Below are 16,107 nucleotides of genomic sequence, written 5' to 3'. Positions count from 1 at the left end.
CCAGAATCAACATGTGCTTATGGACATTTAAACTGTGTCCCAAAAACTAATACGCAACTTGGTGTAGAACCAGTAATTATTAGAATTCTCTGGTGAGTGCTTCAGTAGAAATGACCTGAGGAACATAACAAGACAAAACAAGATAGGACACATAAAATTGACTTGCGCACACACAGAAAGCTGACGTGGCTTGCTTGCAGAGAGAGGGAAGTGGAATCAGGAAAAGTGTGAAAATGTCTGTGCCCCTTTGAGTTTCCTTCCTTGGCAAACAAGAGGCACCTGGGCTTCTAAATACAAAAACATGCTTCATCATTTGACAAAAATGAGTCATTCTGGCAACCTGACAACAATGTAACCAAAACACTGTGTACCATTGTAGCATTTATTCCTCCTTGCTGTCTTCCCATTAGTTCCTGTTTCCCTCTGCCTTTAAATACTGAAAGCTACTGAAAGTATTCCTTCATTTACTTCCTGCTGTTGCCTTTCAGTCATACAAATGTGTAAAATCCCACACTAAGGACATAAGCTTATCCTTCTATATGTGACAGGCCCCCTGGGAAACAGCACCAAAATCCCACATTGAGGTTATAATTATGACATTTAATTGGAACAGATATTTATGTGGTGAGGAAACTTGGTGATTTAGTCAGAGCGGAGTGCAAACTACCAATCTGCATCACACAGCTATTTTAGAAAGCCAGCTGCTTCTACACTGGCCTGCTGGGCTTAAAGTCATTAATTGTTTCAAAGGAATGAGAGAACAAATGGCATTAATGCAGTGGACAAAATATCCTCGCCAACTCAGTCCAAAAATACTCAGTAATGCCCCTGGCTTCACAGTCTCCTTCCCCAGCCTGTTGTACTGGGTCAGGCCTCCAGACTGCCCTGACAACATTTTCAAGCTCTGAGGACAACATGTCTGAGCAGTAACGCATCAGTGCACTCTTTATCCCACTGCACTGAAGTACGCAAAAGCAAAAACACATTCAAACTTCTTTTTTTTCCACTAAAGAGATTTGGCTTGTGTTTTTGATGACAATTTGGGGCCAAGATGTTAATGCTATTTTACTGTCAGTTTTACAGAAGGTTTGACTTCTGTGTGTTCTTAGCTCATTAGAAAACACTGAAACTGACAATCTGTAGGGAAATACAGGCTATGATAAGACATGTCTGAGTTTCCCGGGACACAATCTTATAAATGGAACTTCAACCTTTGGGTGTGTTCCTGTTCCACACAATTAGTGTGCAGGCTGCGTAAAATGAAACCCAAAAAGAACGTGACAATTAGAGGTCAGGTTGGCTGAGCATGCATTTTGGAAACACTCCTTATCACATGCAAACACTAGACTTGTAACATCAGCTAGTCAGCAGCTCTTGAATGCTTTAATGCCTTGTTGGGAAATTTGTTTAACAAACTGCTAATAATCTTTTTCTGGAGACTCAAACCAGCTCCTTAAAGCTTAGTGTTGCTATTATTTGAATAAATGAGCCTTTATGTGGCTGCTGTTTAAATATTAACTGTTAAATAATAGCCACAATATCGCAGTCAATATTGCTCTACATGTTTTATTCAATAAAACATATTGCATAACCAGTCTAAAGACAATGAGGCCAATGTGGACCAACTACTGTTCAGTAGCATTTGCTGTACATGTTTCTGTAAAATCTGACATAACTTTTATCTTTTTAAAAACTCCATAGGAAGTGATAACCTAAAGTGCTTTGAAAAAAAGAGCGATATAAGACAGCAAGCACACGCATAATAATAATACAATAAAAACATAATACTTTTCTTTCACAAAGTCCAGTGTAAAAAAACCAAAACAAAATCAAAACAACAAAACAAGTCAGAACAACACATGAAATAGTAAAATAAATCATTGTTCAGCCATTCACCAAATAACCCTTCATCTAGGCCAAGTCTTTTCTTAAATTATTTTTGGTTATATTGTTTGGAACAGACATCCTTAAAACAACTTCTATCGCCCTTCCAGACCCCAAACCCTCAATACTTTGCAATCCATATAAATTCTTTATAACATATCCACACATATCTGAAACTTTCTCATCTTCATACTGCATTCCTTTATGTGCATTTCTTGATCAACAGCATAAACATATGACCATAAACATAGACCGGGAATCCTAAAGCTCAGTTTTGACTGATAAAACTCAGCATACTGAATTTAAACCTGAAGCCTAACAGGACAAATTCCTTTTTTTAGGTTTCCTTCATACGAAACAATAGGAACGTCTATCTCATGAAAAGTTTATCTCTTTTTTCTTTGCTGCCGAAGCATTTTTCTCCTTTTCAGTATCATCTCATGGAGTTTGTCCAGGCCATCCCTGAGTCCTTCTCCTATGATGGCACAGGCTGGCTGCAGATGCCAGGGTGTAGCAGGGCCCAGTTCTTTCAAAGCCAGCAGTTTCTCAATTTCAGCCAATCCTAGAGAGTGCCTCAAGTCCTGTTTGTTGGCGACCACGAGCAGGGGAACTCCCTGGTTCTCAGAGCTCTTGGCGATTTTATGGAGCTCTGTTTTGGCCTCTTCCATGCGCTCTGCATCCACAGAGTCCACCACGAATATGATGCCATCTGTGCATCTCGTGTATGACTTCCACAGGGGGCGCAGCTTCTCCTGACCACCCACATCCCAGAAGTGGAAAGTCACAGTCTTGTGGCCTCCCAGTGGCACTCTGACTTTCTCTGCATTGAAACCTTTGGTGGGAACAGTGTTTACAAACTCATTGAACTGCAGTCTATACAAGACAGTGGTCTTTCCAGCAGAGTCTAGTCCAAGGATGGCAATGTGGAAAGACTGGAAGAACGGGATGTTTGAGAGACAGCTAGGTTGTTCCGAAAATCCATTCCCCATCTTTTCTCATGGGGAAAGGCAGGTGAATTTGGAAGGATTGAGCCAACTGTCCAACAGATGTCCAAAGAACTGTTTAGATTCCAAAATGATGGCACCAAGTACCTGAAAGAACATGGATGGGACAAAGATTACATCTAATTTCCAAGGATTCTCAGGTTCAAAGACATTACTGCTCAGTCAGTAATATAACAATCTAGTCACTTAGTAATAAACAAGAGTCAAAAAGTCAACAAACTGAATGGTGTAAGTTACATAACAAATTCTATTTATTGGTTAATTTAAGTCACCTATTACTGATCATATCAAACCAAGTCAGCCTGTTTCAGCAGAACTCCTACACGTACTGAACTAGGCGGGGCGGGGGACAAAGATAGGATTTTATTATAGTAAATTCACTTGGGGTCAACATATGGTGAACTTTGGTTCACGAGTTTGGAGGTACAAAAAATAAATACATTTAAAGCTAAAAAATTAAAATCAAGCAAAAAATCCAACACATCTTTAAACTGGAAAGCACCAAAGTCAGAAGAAGAATACTTTTCCCAAGTTAGACCACTAAGTGAAAAAGAAAAGAAAAAACAAACAAATAAACAAACAAACAAAAACAAACACAATGGCTCAAATGTCCTTAATGGGATAGTTTTCCTGTTCAGGAGGCAAATACTACATAAAAAACCCCACACAAACTGTCTAACCTTAGCTGAGCTTAACTTAAAGCTTATAATTACTTTTTTAGCCAGCAGGTTAAGCACTGGTATACCCGTTTCCAGTTTCAGAATACTGGACAATGCTGAACATAGTGACTTCTAGCAAACAAAACTGGAAAATATTTTGTCAAGGCTAAAACAAAGATAAAAGCTAACGCACTACACTTGTGTATTTGTCAGTTGGACTGACTCCAGCTGATGTCAATGCTGCTCAATGCTTACTGAATGTGCAAAGGTCAGCTAGTGCTTTCAGTTCAGCTGCCCCCAAGTGGCCAAAAAAAACCCCCCAACAAATGACAAATGGAAACAAAAAAAAAACAACAAGCAAAATGCAAACTTTGAATATGAGAATATAAAAGACTATATCATTTGCTTTACATAGTGAGAATGCTACCAAACCTATTAGTATTCAAGCTATCAATAAAAACATTCACAATCAGCATTAAAAAGACTATACTTCATTATTTCTTTTTATTATGGTGACACTGAAACTGTGACCATGCTTAGTCATGGTCTACCAATTTATTTTAACATTAAATACTTTCTTACATAATAAATATGCAAATCCACTTTTTATTTCACCCTCAATATCCATAAGTGCCTACTCACTGAATGACAATGTGGCTTTTAAGATGTATAGATATATGTTTATAATTATTATTACGTTCACTTGCGGTGTATCAGAGTCAAAGCATTATTATGTAAAGTGAATTAAAGATGATAACTTTCAATTACTACATTGCATACTGGCTGAAGTCCCTCATAATGGAGCTCAAAGGGGTACTTAAGTTCAAATTACTGCAACTCATGTTTCATTACACGGTATTTATGTATTATACTCGATCCCTAATTGCATTTTAATACTTCCATTTATCACGATATGATTCTCCACTAATTTTGCAGTGGTAAGGTCTTTAAATCGAAGGAAAAGAAAATACGTTTTTATTTCTAGTAAAAAAAAATGTGTTACATACCCTTCATATGACGATAAGATAATACAGCTAATCTCTCTGGACAGAAACGCGGTCGTCTTCTGCATCTACAGCGTCTGAAATTCAGCTCACGGTATATTTTCCTCTCTTATTTCCGCAAAGACAGCAGCAAAGCCTTCGCCAGAAACTGACACACCATGTCCGTCTGTCCTCAGTGTCCCGTATGGATCTACCACTGATGACACTGCCGCTGTGTGTGCGCACAGCCTGGAACAACGCCCATACTGACACTGCGGGACCGCGCAATTGGCCCGTGCCCTCATTCCTCTGTCAGCCGATTGGCTAAAACAGCTGTCAATCACATTTCTGCCCGGGAACGCAGATCACCTGTTGCTCTGACTGCCCGTCGCACCATTTTACTCAGGACGTCAGTATTCTTTGATTCTTGATCCGCAGTAAGACGTATTAATTATGCGTCAAGTCAAATTTTCTATTAAAAAAACCGCCGGGGAGGTTATATTTAAAAATAATATACAGAACATGCATACGGCTGGTTATTACATTTAGAAATCTATTCTGTCAAGCAAATGCAGTTCACAAAGAGCTCAAAATACGTTTCTAAGCTCTGTCAAGTCTACAACCCTAAACATTTATCATAATAATTATTGTTAGCGGTATTTTAGCCTTTATAAACAATTAACATGGTTAATTGTTAGTAACCATTGTAAATAAAATTTGAGTTACCTTTGATTCAGCTAATGCAGGCAGTGTACTTTCCCTTTTTGACCGCGCCAGATCTCTGTGTGTGTGCGTGTGTGTGTGCGCGTGTGTGTGTGCGCGCGCAGAAACTGCACCGCCCCCTTCGGCCGCGTGTTTTTGTTTGAAATGATTGGTCAGAGGGCAGGAAAAGCGCCTCTCTCAGTGCAGGCCATCGCAGAAAGGATAACAAACAGTATTTGGCCCTTAGCCACTGCCTTGCATAAGCAGTCTGTGCTGGACTATTTTAGCGCCTTTGATTTGTTTATTTTCACACAAACCCACAAAGACAGAATAATAGAATACACAGCCTAACACCGGACACAGAATCCGGTAGCACCATATGGTATGTATCCATATAAATAGCTACAATATGCAGCACACCTTCCCAAAAATGGCACAAAATTCAAGCACAACTGCTGGAAGAGGGAAGTATTGATGGAGGATTTTCTTTCAATGAATTGTATTTATAAAAGGCAGCAAATGTGCTGTCATAGTATATTATATAGTATATTATTATATTATTATATAGTACTTTAGTCCTGTTACTGAACACTCAAAGCACTTTCACACCACAAGCCACATTTGCTCATTCATGCAGAGAATCATGCAGTCATTTATTATATTCCTTTCACCAACATTGGGTGCAAGAATCTTGCCAAAGGACACTTTTGCATGTGGACTGCAGGATTTAGGGATCAAACTACTGACCTTGGATTTACTAGGCAATTTACCCAGCCAGTTTAGAGCCATTTTTCTGAGTTGATCTTAATCACGTGCATGCTGAATAGCAAAAATTAATTCAGGGACTAACCTTTTTTCTTCAATTCAAAATTAGATAGTTTGGACATGTGTAAGGGAGGGATAGTGGATGTATCAGACAAAGAAATGGGAAACACAGAGCTTCCAGGCAGGATAAAAAGAAGAGGATCTCAGATGATGTTTAGGGATGCTGTGTAGGAAGACATGCAGGGCCTTAGTGTGACAGAAGAAGATGCTAGGGACTGAGTGAGATGGAGGCAGATTATTTACCTCTATGAAGTTTTTTTTTTCCAAAATGAAATGAGCAATATTTACAATTTTAAGTGTCAAAATAATCTCTTTCATAAGCAGGCATAAATACTTAGGAATAGTATTATTATTTAGTGTTCACAAAAATATGTCAAGAAAGGAGCTGAATTTTTAATGTTTTTAGATTTTATTGCAAGCATTTTTTTTTCATTTTTTATTGTAACTTCTCAATGCAAGGTGGTGAAAGCTTACAGTGCAAAGAAACCTTACTAGAAACAAAAAAGCTACATGCAAGAAATACAACATAAAAGTTAAACTAGGTTAAAGCAACTAGCAAGAAAGAAGGAAAAAGAGGGTGCTTTCTAAAATTATGTTAAAGTAATTTTGAATAATTCCCCTAAACATTCTATAAGGTAGGCCCTAAAAACATTACCAAAAATATTGAAATGCTTATTGATGGATTTTATACATGGTAAATTTTTGTTCCACTTTTATTATTCCATTGTTTGCTTTTTAACCACAGTGCTCAGAAACATAATGCCAAATTTAATGCAACAGAAGAACAATGTTCAGGATGCACGCTGTACACTGCAAGTTTAGAGTAAACTTCACTTGTTGTGAAATTTTATGTTATTGGTAACTTTAACTGGCTATATTTGAATTTAAGTATATTTGCTAGCCAGCTTACACTACCTGGCTAACATGAGTTGATTTTTCAGAAAAGTAAACACAAGAGAGAATTTCTTTCTATTTTCATTCTATAATCTACACCAGAAACCAATCATCATACATCTTACTTTATCAGCTTAAATCTACCAAATTGTTAATGTAGAGCACAATTTGCAGTGATTTTATTTAACTGGAGAAAATATTTAACATGGAAAGCATCAATAGATAAAATGTCTTCATGGCTGCACATCTATGAACCATAAAACAATACATGTAAGACCATCTATCTGGTCAACCAACTGTAACTATATCTATCTTTAGTTAATAAACTATAGAGAGCTTTCTGAACTTTTCAAGTGGTTATTCTAATTAAATGTTAACATCCACTATTTGTAATACAGAGTTTGCAAATTTAAAGTTACAGAATGTTCTTTCTTTGCATCTTACAAAAATAATTTTACTTTTATTGGGGTTTACACACAGTCTCCAGTCAACACTATCTTTCTACTAAATAAGCCTTCTGAAATTCTTTTTGTTATTTTTTTCATTCTGACAATTCTACAGTATCATCTGTGTACAGAAGCACAAAGTCTTACACCTCAACATTGTCATCACTCATTTCTCAGCCAGAAATGATAGCCCGTTATCTCTACTACTAGTATAAGCAAAATCATTTAGAAATTTTTACAGAGCAGAGTTGATAAATTTTCACCCTGTCAAACCCCGATCTTGCAGTCACAACAACACTGATTTCAGGCCATCACACACAACTTGGTATTTTGGTTTAAATTATACACAACTGTAAAAATTCCCCAATTTATGTCTGCAATGTTTAACTTTCTCTATAACAGACACTTTCAACTCATTCCGCAGCTTTTTCATAATCAAATAATCAAAAAATTGTATAATTGTTTCCTATAGTTCAAATATAATTCACATTATGAGAAAAAACTATATGATCAGTTGAGGAACCTGCACTAAAACCAGCTTGCTCGTCTTCCAGAAAACCCTCTGCAGTTAAATAAGTAGTCATTAATTACTGAAGTAACACCTTTACCCTTTATTACCCTATAGTCCAATTTATTGGTGTTGAAGACAGGAATTATATCAACTTAATAATTTGGTAACCAATGAAATAAACTCTTCAGGACAAGCAATATTCCTTATTCCCCATTATTTTTGAATTTTTCTTTCTCCTTACTAATTTATCCAAAATACATTGATATAATTCCATATTCATTAGTACCGCTATCATTACGTTTTCTTTCCAGTACCCAGATCTTTCCCAAATTTGCCATTAACTATATGTAAATCAAGTTTTTGGCAAAATTCAATAAGCATTTTACCATTGTTATCGTAATAAAGTTACCTAATGATTTCAACTTGCATTTGGAATTATTTGAACTCCATTCAAATAAGGAAAATCCTAACCTAATAATTATAGTAGTATCCAACTCCAACATCATCTATGAAGCCTGCCCTTGCATTTAAGTCCCAAGTAAAATACAGTTATCACAGTAGAGTGACCGTTCAAGGGGAATGTCCACAGCACCTACTATAAACTCCAAACCTATTACTTGAACATCAATCAACATCCATAGAACATTACATGAACTTTTAACAGCTTTGCACTATTTTGATATCGCGACTTTGAACATCATTGCTAATTCATGTTCCCCTCAAAGAGTACATTCTTCATTACAATAAATACAGGGAGTGCAGAATTACTAGGCAAGTTGTATTTTTGAGGAATAATTTTATTATTGAACAAAGACCATGTTCTCAATGAACCCAAAAAACACATTAATATCAAAGCTGAATGTTTTTGGAAGTAGTTTGTTTTTAGTTTTAGCTATTTTAGGGGGATATCTGTGTGTGCAGGTGACTATTACTGTGCATAATTATTAGGCAACTTAAAAAACAAATATATACCCATTTCAATTATTTATTTTTACCAGTGAAACCAATATAACATCTCCACATTCACAAATATACATTTCTGACATTCAAAAACAAAACAAAAACAAATCAGCGACCAACATAGCCACCTTTCTTTGCAAGGACACTCAAAAGCCTGCCATCCATGGATTCTGTCAGTGTTTTGATCTGTTCACCATCAACATTGCGTGCAGCAGCAACCACAGCCTCCCAGACACTGTTCAGAGAGGTGTACTGTTTTCCCTCCTTGTAAATCTCACATTGGATGATGGACCACAGGTTCTCAATGGGGTTCAGATCAGGTGAACAAGGAGGCCATGTCATTAGTTTTTCTTCTTTTATACCCTTTCTTGCCAGCCACGCTGTGGAGTACTTGGACGCGTGTGATGGAGCATTGTCCTGCATGAAAATCATGTTTTTCTTGAAGGATGCAGACTTCTTCCTGTACCACTGCTTGAAGAAGGTGTCTTCCAGAAACTGGCAGTAGGACTGGGAGTTGAGCTTGACTCCATCCTCAACCCGAAAAGGCCCCACAAGCTCATCTTTGATGGTACCAGCCCAAACCAGTACTCCACCTCCACCTTGCTGGCGTCTGAGTCAGACTGGAGCTCTCTGCCCTTTACCAATCCAGCCACGGGCCCATCCATCTGGCCCATCAAGACTCACTCTCATTTCATCAGTCCATAAAACCTTAGAAAAATCAGTCTTGAGATGTTTCTTGGCCCAGTCTTGACGTTTCAGCTTGTGTGTCTTGTTCAGTGGTGGTCGTCTTTCAGCCTTTCTCACCTTGGCCATGTCTCTGAGTATTGCACACCTTGTGCTTTTGGGCACTCCAGTGATGGTGCAGCTCTGAAATATGGCCAAACTGGTGGCAAGTGGCATCTTGGCAGCTGCACGCTTGACTTTTCTCAGTTCATGGGCAGTTATTTTGCGCCTTGGTTTTTCCACACGCTTCTTGCGACCCTGTTGACTATTTTGAATGAAACGCTTGATTGTTCGATGATCACGCTTCAGACGCTTTGCAATTTTGAGACTGCTGCATCCCTCTGCAAGATATCTCACTATTTTTGACTTTTCTGAGCCTGTCAAGTCCTTCTTTTGACCCATTTTGCCAAAGGAAAGGACGTTGCCGAATAATTATGCACACCTGATATAGGGTGTTGAGGTCATTAGACCACACCCCTTCTCATTACAGAGATGCACATCACCTAATATGCTTAATTGGTAGTAGGCTTTCGAGCCTATACAGCTTGGAGTAAGACAACATGCATGAAGAGGATGATGTGGACAAAATACTCATTTGCCTGTATTAGTTTTAATTTTACTTAAACAAAATCAAACTTTTCAGTATATTCTTGCAAAATGCTACAACTCAGCTTCTTAGAAACTTCAGATATTTAAACCTAAGAATTTAAATGATCTTATTTGGTAAGACTGAACATCATGACTACTGATGTACTGTAGCCTCTTCAGTCCACAGTCTTGCTCTTGATACTCCATCATGCTTGCGGTCTACTTGTGGCCTGCAAGTCATATTTTAGACAGTCCAACCCCCTCTCACCACTGTGAGTCACTTGTTGAATATACTGTCTCTGACTGTTTGTCAATCACTATATCAAGTATGATTAAAGTAATATGGAGTAAAGTTAGATTCTCACGCTTTCTTTTCCTCAGTGCTCTCTTGGATGTTAAGTCCACTTTTGGATGGAGATGAGCCAGGGCATCTCAATCTTTAACAATTTGGATAACAAAAAAGATCCTGGGCATGTTGAGTGAGCTTCATAGTTGTTGTATAGGGCCTTGGCCATTTTACCCTGACCTGACATTTTCTGAACACACTCTAGTTGTGTGGGAAATTCAAAGTAGATCAGCATTTTCTGAAATGCCTAGACCAGCCTGCAGTTGCTGCCACGTGAGTAGCTTTTCTTTTTTTTTCTTTTTTTGCGAAGAGAAGCTAAATAGATGTACCTAATAAAGTGGCTAAGTATTTATTTATCATTCCTTGTTTTCTGAGTGTTATTTATCATATGCACTTGTGAATTACAATTGACATTGTGCAGATCCATTTTTCCCTCCTTGCACTGCATAATGGGACAAATGAGAGAACATTTTAGGGATTTATCATTACACTCAAAGTCCTGTAACTAGGTAGAGACAGTGCGGTCAGGAACCCCGGGACCATGACATGTAACTGAAGTTGCAGTGTGTTTACTTTCTTTAAAAAAATATCTGTATAAATACTTTCAGTACAGCAATGCCTTTTTTTTTCCAGATGTTTGGTTCTGTAACATTGTTTGGTACTTGAAAGAATATCAAAAGCTTAAACACCTTTGCTCTTGTGGTTTATTGAATGATATCCTTTTCATTTTATATTTAGTCTGAGTTATGCAAAGTCACAGATGACGCATTAGATGCACATGTGCAGCTATTTCAGATATGCTTGGCGTCACATGTTTATAATTCCTCATATAGCGAATGAACAGCTGCCTCTGTACCAGTGGGCATCATGAGATCACAGTACATGCATGCCTTCTGTTAAAAACTAGAAGATGTGTGGATCTTTTTAGACTGTTTACTTGAAGTTATGTTTAGTTTGAGGGTGGGGTTTTACTTGGATGGGTCTTAAAATCTGGAAATGGGTTATATTGTAAAGGGCAAGGAAGTCACTCTGACACAGACTTTAAAAAGTTGGCTTTGCAGGACATGGAAGGATGGAAGGACCACTGGTGGTGGTCAGAGGGCCCAGTGGCGCCAGTGTCCGGCAGCCTCGCCTCAGTCAGTGCGCCCCAGGGTGGCTGTGGCTACAATGTAGCTTGCCATCACCAGTGTGTGAATGGGTGGATGACTGGATATGTAAAGCGCTTTGGGGTCCTTAGGGACTAGTAAAAGCGCTATATAAATACAGGCCATTTACCATTTACCATGTATCCAGCCTGACTAGTATCATCAGATCAAGTGATGGTATAATGGTGTGGGAGATATTTTCTTCAGTTGGACAAGTAATGCTTTACCCAGTCAAAGATCAAACTTGACTGTTTGCTTATGATTAGAGTTAAAGGAAATGATGATTTAGAAATGTACATTACGCAATTAAATTGGCTTAAAATATGAAAAATGTTTACAAAGTTTAAATAAGTGCTTGTTTTGTGTGGCACACAAGTCTGGATTACAAATTATTTACAAATATTTTTCCTCACAAATAAGAGTGTTTTTTTAAGTCCCTGTATTAATTTAAATATTAAATATAAAATTATATATTTTGTATGCCAGTTCAGTTCAGGAAAGATGAATGCAGCACTTAAACAGTGTCGTCAAGAATTATGGGATTTAACTGTTTAAATTGACATGTTTAAACACGCTGATTTTTAAAAAGAAATGCAGCCCAACTACAAACTCCTTAACATGTTGGCATAAATGCAAACTGGAAGGCGCATTTCAAAGATGTGGTTGTGGTAGTGCCAAAAAACAAATGAATGAATCAGTTATTCTGAATAGTTGGGTATGGGAAATTTGGATGTTGGCCCCAGTGCCTTTTGTGTATCCCATGTAGTACTTTAAGTTTCGACTAACTCAAAAGGATAGTCTGAGATGTTTATGATCTAGTGCTGCCATCTGCTGGTACTTGGTGGAATCAGGATGATGCTTTGTAGTGCAGCGTATTTATCAAGGTCTGGTCTGGGGGAGGAAAAAAGAGCTGTCCTCAAGAAACTAACCGGGCGCACATCAATATCTACTCTGTAAGTTGGTAATGATATGCTTAAATACCCATATGACTGAGTTGGTATTATATAGGAATGTCAGTGAGCCAAATGCCCCATGCCACTTGCACTGACTTCATGGAGTATTATAGGTTGCCTTGTAATGCTTTGGCTTCCATGATGCAGTAATTTCCCCAGTTCATTTATATATATTTAACTTTATAAGCAGCTAGTTCAGGGGTTATGAATTTGTAGCTCTTTTGAGTCTCTGGATATATGCAAAAGTTATATTACCGGTAAGTATCATTCCTGCAAGTGACTCTTTAAATTCTTCAGTTGTCTCCTGTTTTTACTGAATTGCAAACCGTTCAAAATCAACTTTTTGTTTCATTGGTCCACAGCAAGATTAAAGTGCATAAACAAAGAGGCATTTAGTTATTACTAGCTATAAATAAAATGTTTAACAGTGTATTATATATTGAAAAAAATCTTTTGGGTTGTCCCTGAATATGCTAGTAGAGCCCGTTGCATTAGAATTATTTCTAAATGGAGTGTACAAATTGTGGCAAAAGTAAAGAAAGGTGTGTGTAGGTTCTCAGTTATCCAGGTCATAGTGGTCTAAGGAGGTTGGAAAAAAGACAGCAACTGGAGTTCTGTAAGTTAAAGAAGTTCTAACCTAATCCTAAACAGTTGATGCAAAACTTTGCATTAAAACACATAAAACTAAAGCTGAAAGTCATCACTCACACTGATTGATTACACCATGGTTCTATTCAGAGGCTAACAGAAAAACTATTTCCAAGAAATTTATAGACCTTACTGTGTCTTAACAGTTTTTGTAATGTAAATTATTTAAATTGTAATCTCCTCAGCATCAGGACTAAAGCTATGTTGTAATGGAGTTATTTGATATTACAATCTTGAATAGTTGACGTTGAGTTCAAGACTTCCCTGGGAAGTTTTGGTCAAAACTAAACAGGTTCTGTATTACAGAGAGCTTAAGTACAGTACTTCGTTGTTTTGTTTCTTTTAGGCTGGATGTGTTACGCTACTGCATCACTGCAGCTGCAGCACCAATCCGATTGTGGATCTCCCACTCCCTTCTCCCATCACTCATGAACAAGACCCCCCAAGGTACTTGAACTCTTCCACTTGGGAGAGAAACTTGTCCTTGACCCGGAGTGGGCACTCCACCCTTTTCAGGCTGAGGACCATGGCCTCAGATTTGGAGGTGCTAATTCTCTTTCCCACTGCTTCACACTCGGCTGCAAACCGTTCCAGTGCAAGCTGGAGGCCATCACCTGATGAAGTCAACAGAAGCCAACAGACTAACCTAGCCCGATAGGACTCCTTCTTCAGCCTGGTGGCTCCCTTCACCTCTGGTGTCTGCCATTTGGTTCGGGGGATGCCACCACGACAGGCACCAACCACCTTGCGGCCACAGCTCAGTGCAGCGGCTTCTCAGTGGAGGTGCAGAACATGGTCCATTCAGACTCAATGTCCCCAGTCTCCCTCGGAATGCTGTTGAAGCTCTGCTGGAGGTATGTATTGAAGATCTTGCAGACTGGGGCCTCTGCCAGGCATTCCCAGCACACCCTCACTATACGTTTTGCTTCAGCCACTACCAAAAAGTGAAAAAAAAAAACCCCACAATATTGGCATTAAAGTTGATTAGTGACCAAACTGTTGAACTGTATGTGGTGCAATATCCTGGTGTTAATTCAAAATATGTTCCACATTATAATGAAACTTTTTAAGCTTGTGAGTTGCAATGTGAGCTGCATTTATTGTCATGTACATGGATTTAACCCCTTTTTGGTTTGGTGTTTTTTTAGGTTTTGTTTTTCTTTCATTGACTTAATCAATCTGACTTTGAACATGAATTTATTTTTGGTCTTTGTAGTTATTGCCCTACTGGGTGAAAACCTTCTTCTTCTTTAAAAAAAATTTTTTTAAGATTTTATCTATACACTATGATCATGACATCCTGGTAAAAGTTGTGGAAAAACAAACTGAGGGTTTAAACCAAAGTAATTTTCTAATATGCATTTGAAGAAATGTTGAGAGAGGAGAGAGGATAAAAAGCCGATGCAGTGTTTAAAAAAAAAAAAGTTATTACAAGTTTTTGGACTTGTAAAAGCTGAAGTTGTAAAAAATAAATAAATAAATGTAACAAAGAAAATTCTGATAACTCGAGTTCCTGTTTAATTTTTACTGTGGCCTGTTTTTTTTTTAATGATAATAAAAGTAATTTTCAAAATTCCTAAGCACATTGTGTGAGGAACTTTTATTCAATTGTTTAATTATTTTGTAGTACAAATAACCATGGGTGAGATCTAGGATGCTCATGATTATCTGGGCAACGTGTATATAGAATTGTAAGTACAATCATGCAATACTGTTTTACTTCCTGCTGTGACAAAACAAATTTCCCACGTGTGGGACTAATAAAGGTTATCTTATCTTATCTTATCTTTACTGTTTGACACTTGGACAGCAGGTAAGTAAACATTGTTTATTTTAATTTGTTTTACACTTTAAGTCGCTTCAGTTGTCTGACATATGGTTAAGAATCCCAAGCATCAAATCTCCTCACTTAAGAATGAATAGTTGATTTACTTTTTTTTTTTTTAAATGTTTTTAAAGACTCAAATCATGGAAGAATTATTCCATTGAGCATGTGATTTCACAATCCACTCTCTTACTCATCACATCTGGTTAGAAAAAACACCAACATGACAAAAATGCTAATTTCTATGATTCATAATGGAACGTCACAAAACCCTGGAGCATGTCATAATGGTTATAATCCATCTTTTATAGTGTCTACATTCCAAATACAGGGTGCCAGCAAAAATGGGGCTAAAGAATTTTTCTGTGACTTCTCTGAGCAGTTTTCTGATTTACCGTTAGTTATTTAACAGAAGCACTATATTGCTTCTTTATTCCTTTTTTCTTTTCTTTTTTTCTTTTTTTTAACTGTACAGGAGCCAGGGTACGGAGGAGATTTATTGACAATGGTCTACAGCTGATACAATGTGCTGTAAAAAAAAGAAAGAAAGAAAGAAAGAAAGAAAGAAAGAAAGAAAGAAAGAAAGAAAGAAAGAAAGAAAGAAAGAAAGAAAGAAAGAAAGAAAGAAAGAAAGAAAAGCATGCAAAATTGCACAAACAAAAATTCACGAAACAGCAAGGCTGCGAAAGATGAACCGTGTTATAGCGAGGGACCACTGTACTTCCTTTTTTTTTTTTCTGTTTTTGATTACTTTATTATTCTTTAGAAATGTCAAAACACAGTTGGATTAGCATATAAGTAAAGACTGTGACAAATATTGCTACAGAATGGATAAATTATGCAAACCTTAAGCAACCACTGTCTAACAAAATGAATCTGTGATGACTTTTTGTGGTCTGGACTTCTTCTTTGACTGGGTGCGTGGAGTTTAAATTAAGTGGATGAGAAAAACATAGACACTTCATAATCTAGGAAAAGTTGTTTCAAATGCCATCATAGCTCAGGAACCTG

The 16,107-nt window shown here is 37.5% G+C and overlaps 1 protein-coding gene across 2 annotated transcripts; it reads right to left on the bottom strand.

Moving 5' to 3' along the window:
- Positions 1-1,550: 1,550 nt before the first annotated feature.
- On the bottom strand, positions 1,551-5,358 carry arl4aa (ADP-ribosylation factor-like 4aa). Of its 2 annotated transcripts, none has more exons than XM_082551732.1 (2): positions 5,257-5,358; positions 1,551-2,975 (listed from the first exon to the last, which is right to left on the bottom strand). In XM_082551732.1, exon 2 carries the CDS (start codon positions 2,871-2,873, stop codon positions 2,271-2,273), a length of 603 nt encoding a protein of 200 aa, XP_082407858.1. In that variant the 5' UTR covers positions 2,874-2,975; positions 5,257-5,358; the 3' UTR covers positions 1,551-2,270. The 2 variants fall into 2 exon arrangements, with proteins under 2 accessions (XP_082407858.1, XP_082407857.1); XM_082551731.1 differs by lacking the exon at positions 5,257-5,358 and adding an exon at positions 4,555-4,922.
- Between the last annotated feature and the right edge of the window lie 10,749 nt (positions 5,359-16,107).

This window comes from Aulonocara stuartgranti (assembly GCF_965226115.1).
Source record: "Aulonocara stuartgranti genome assembly, chromosome: 11".
In the NCBI taxonomy this organism is placed as follows: domain Eukaryota; kingdom Metazoa; phylum Chordata; class Actinopteri; order Cichliformes; family Cichlidae; genus Aulonocara; species Aulonocara stuartgranti.
Note: the sequence above shows the minus strand (reverse complement) of the source record. Positions and strands in the feature narration are given on the sequence as shown.

Coding starts and splice junctions, on each gene's coding strand:
- arl4aa (XM_082551732.1), bottom strand. CDS start 2,873: ATGGGGAATGGATTTTCGGAACAACCTAGCTGTCTCTCAAACATCCCG.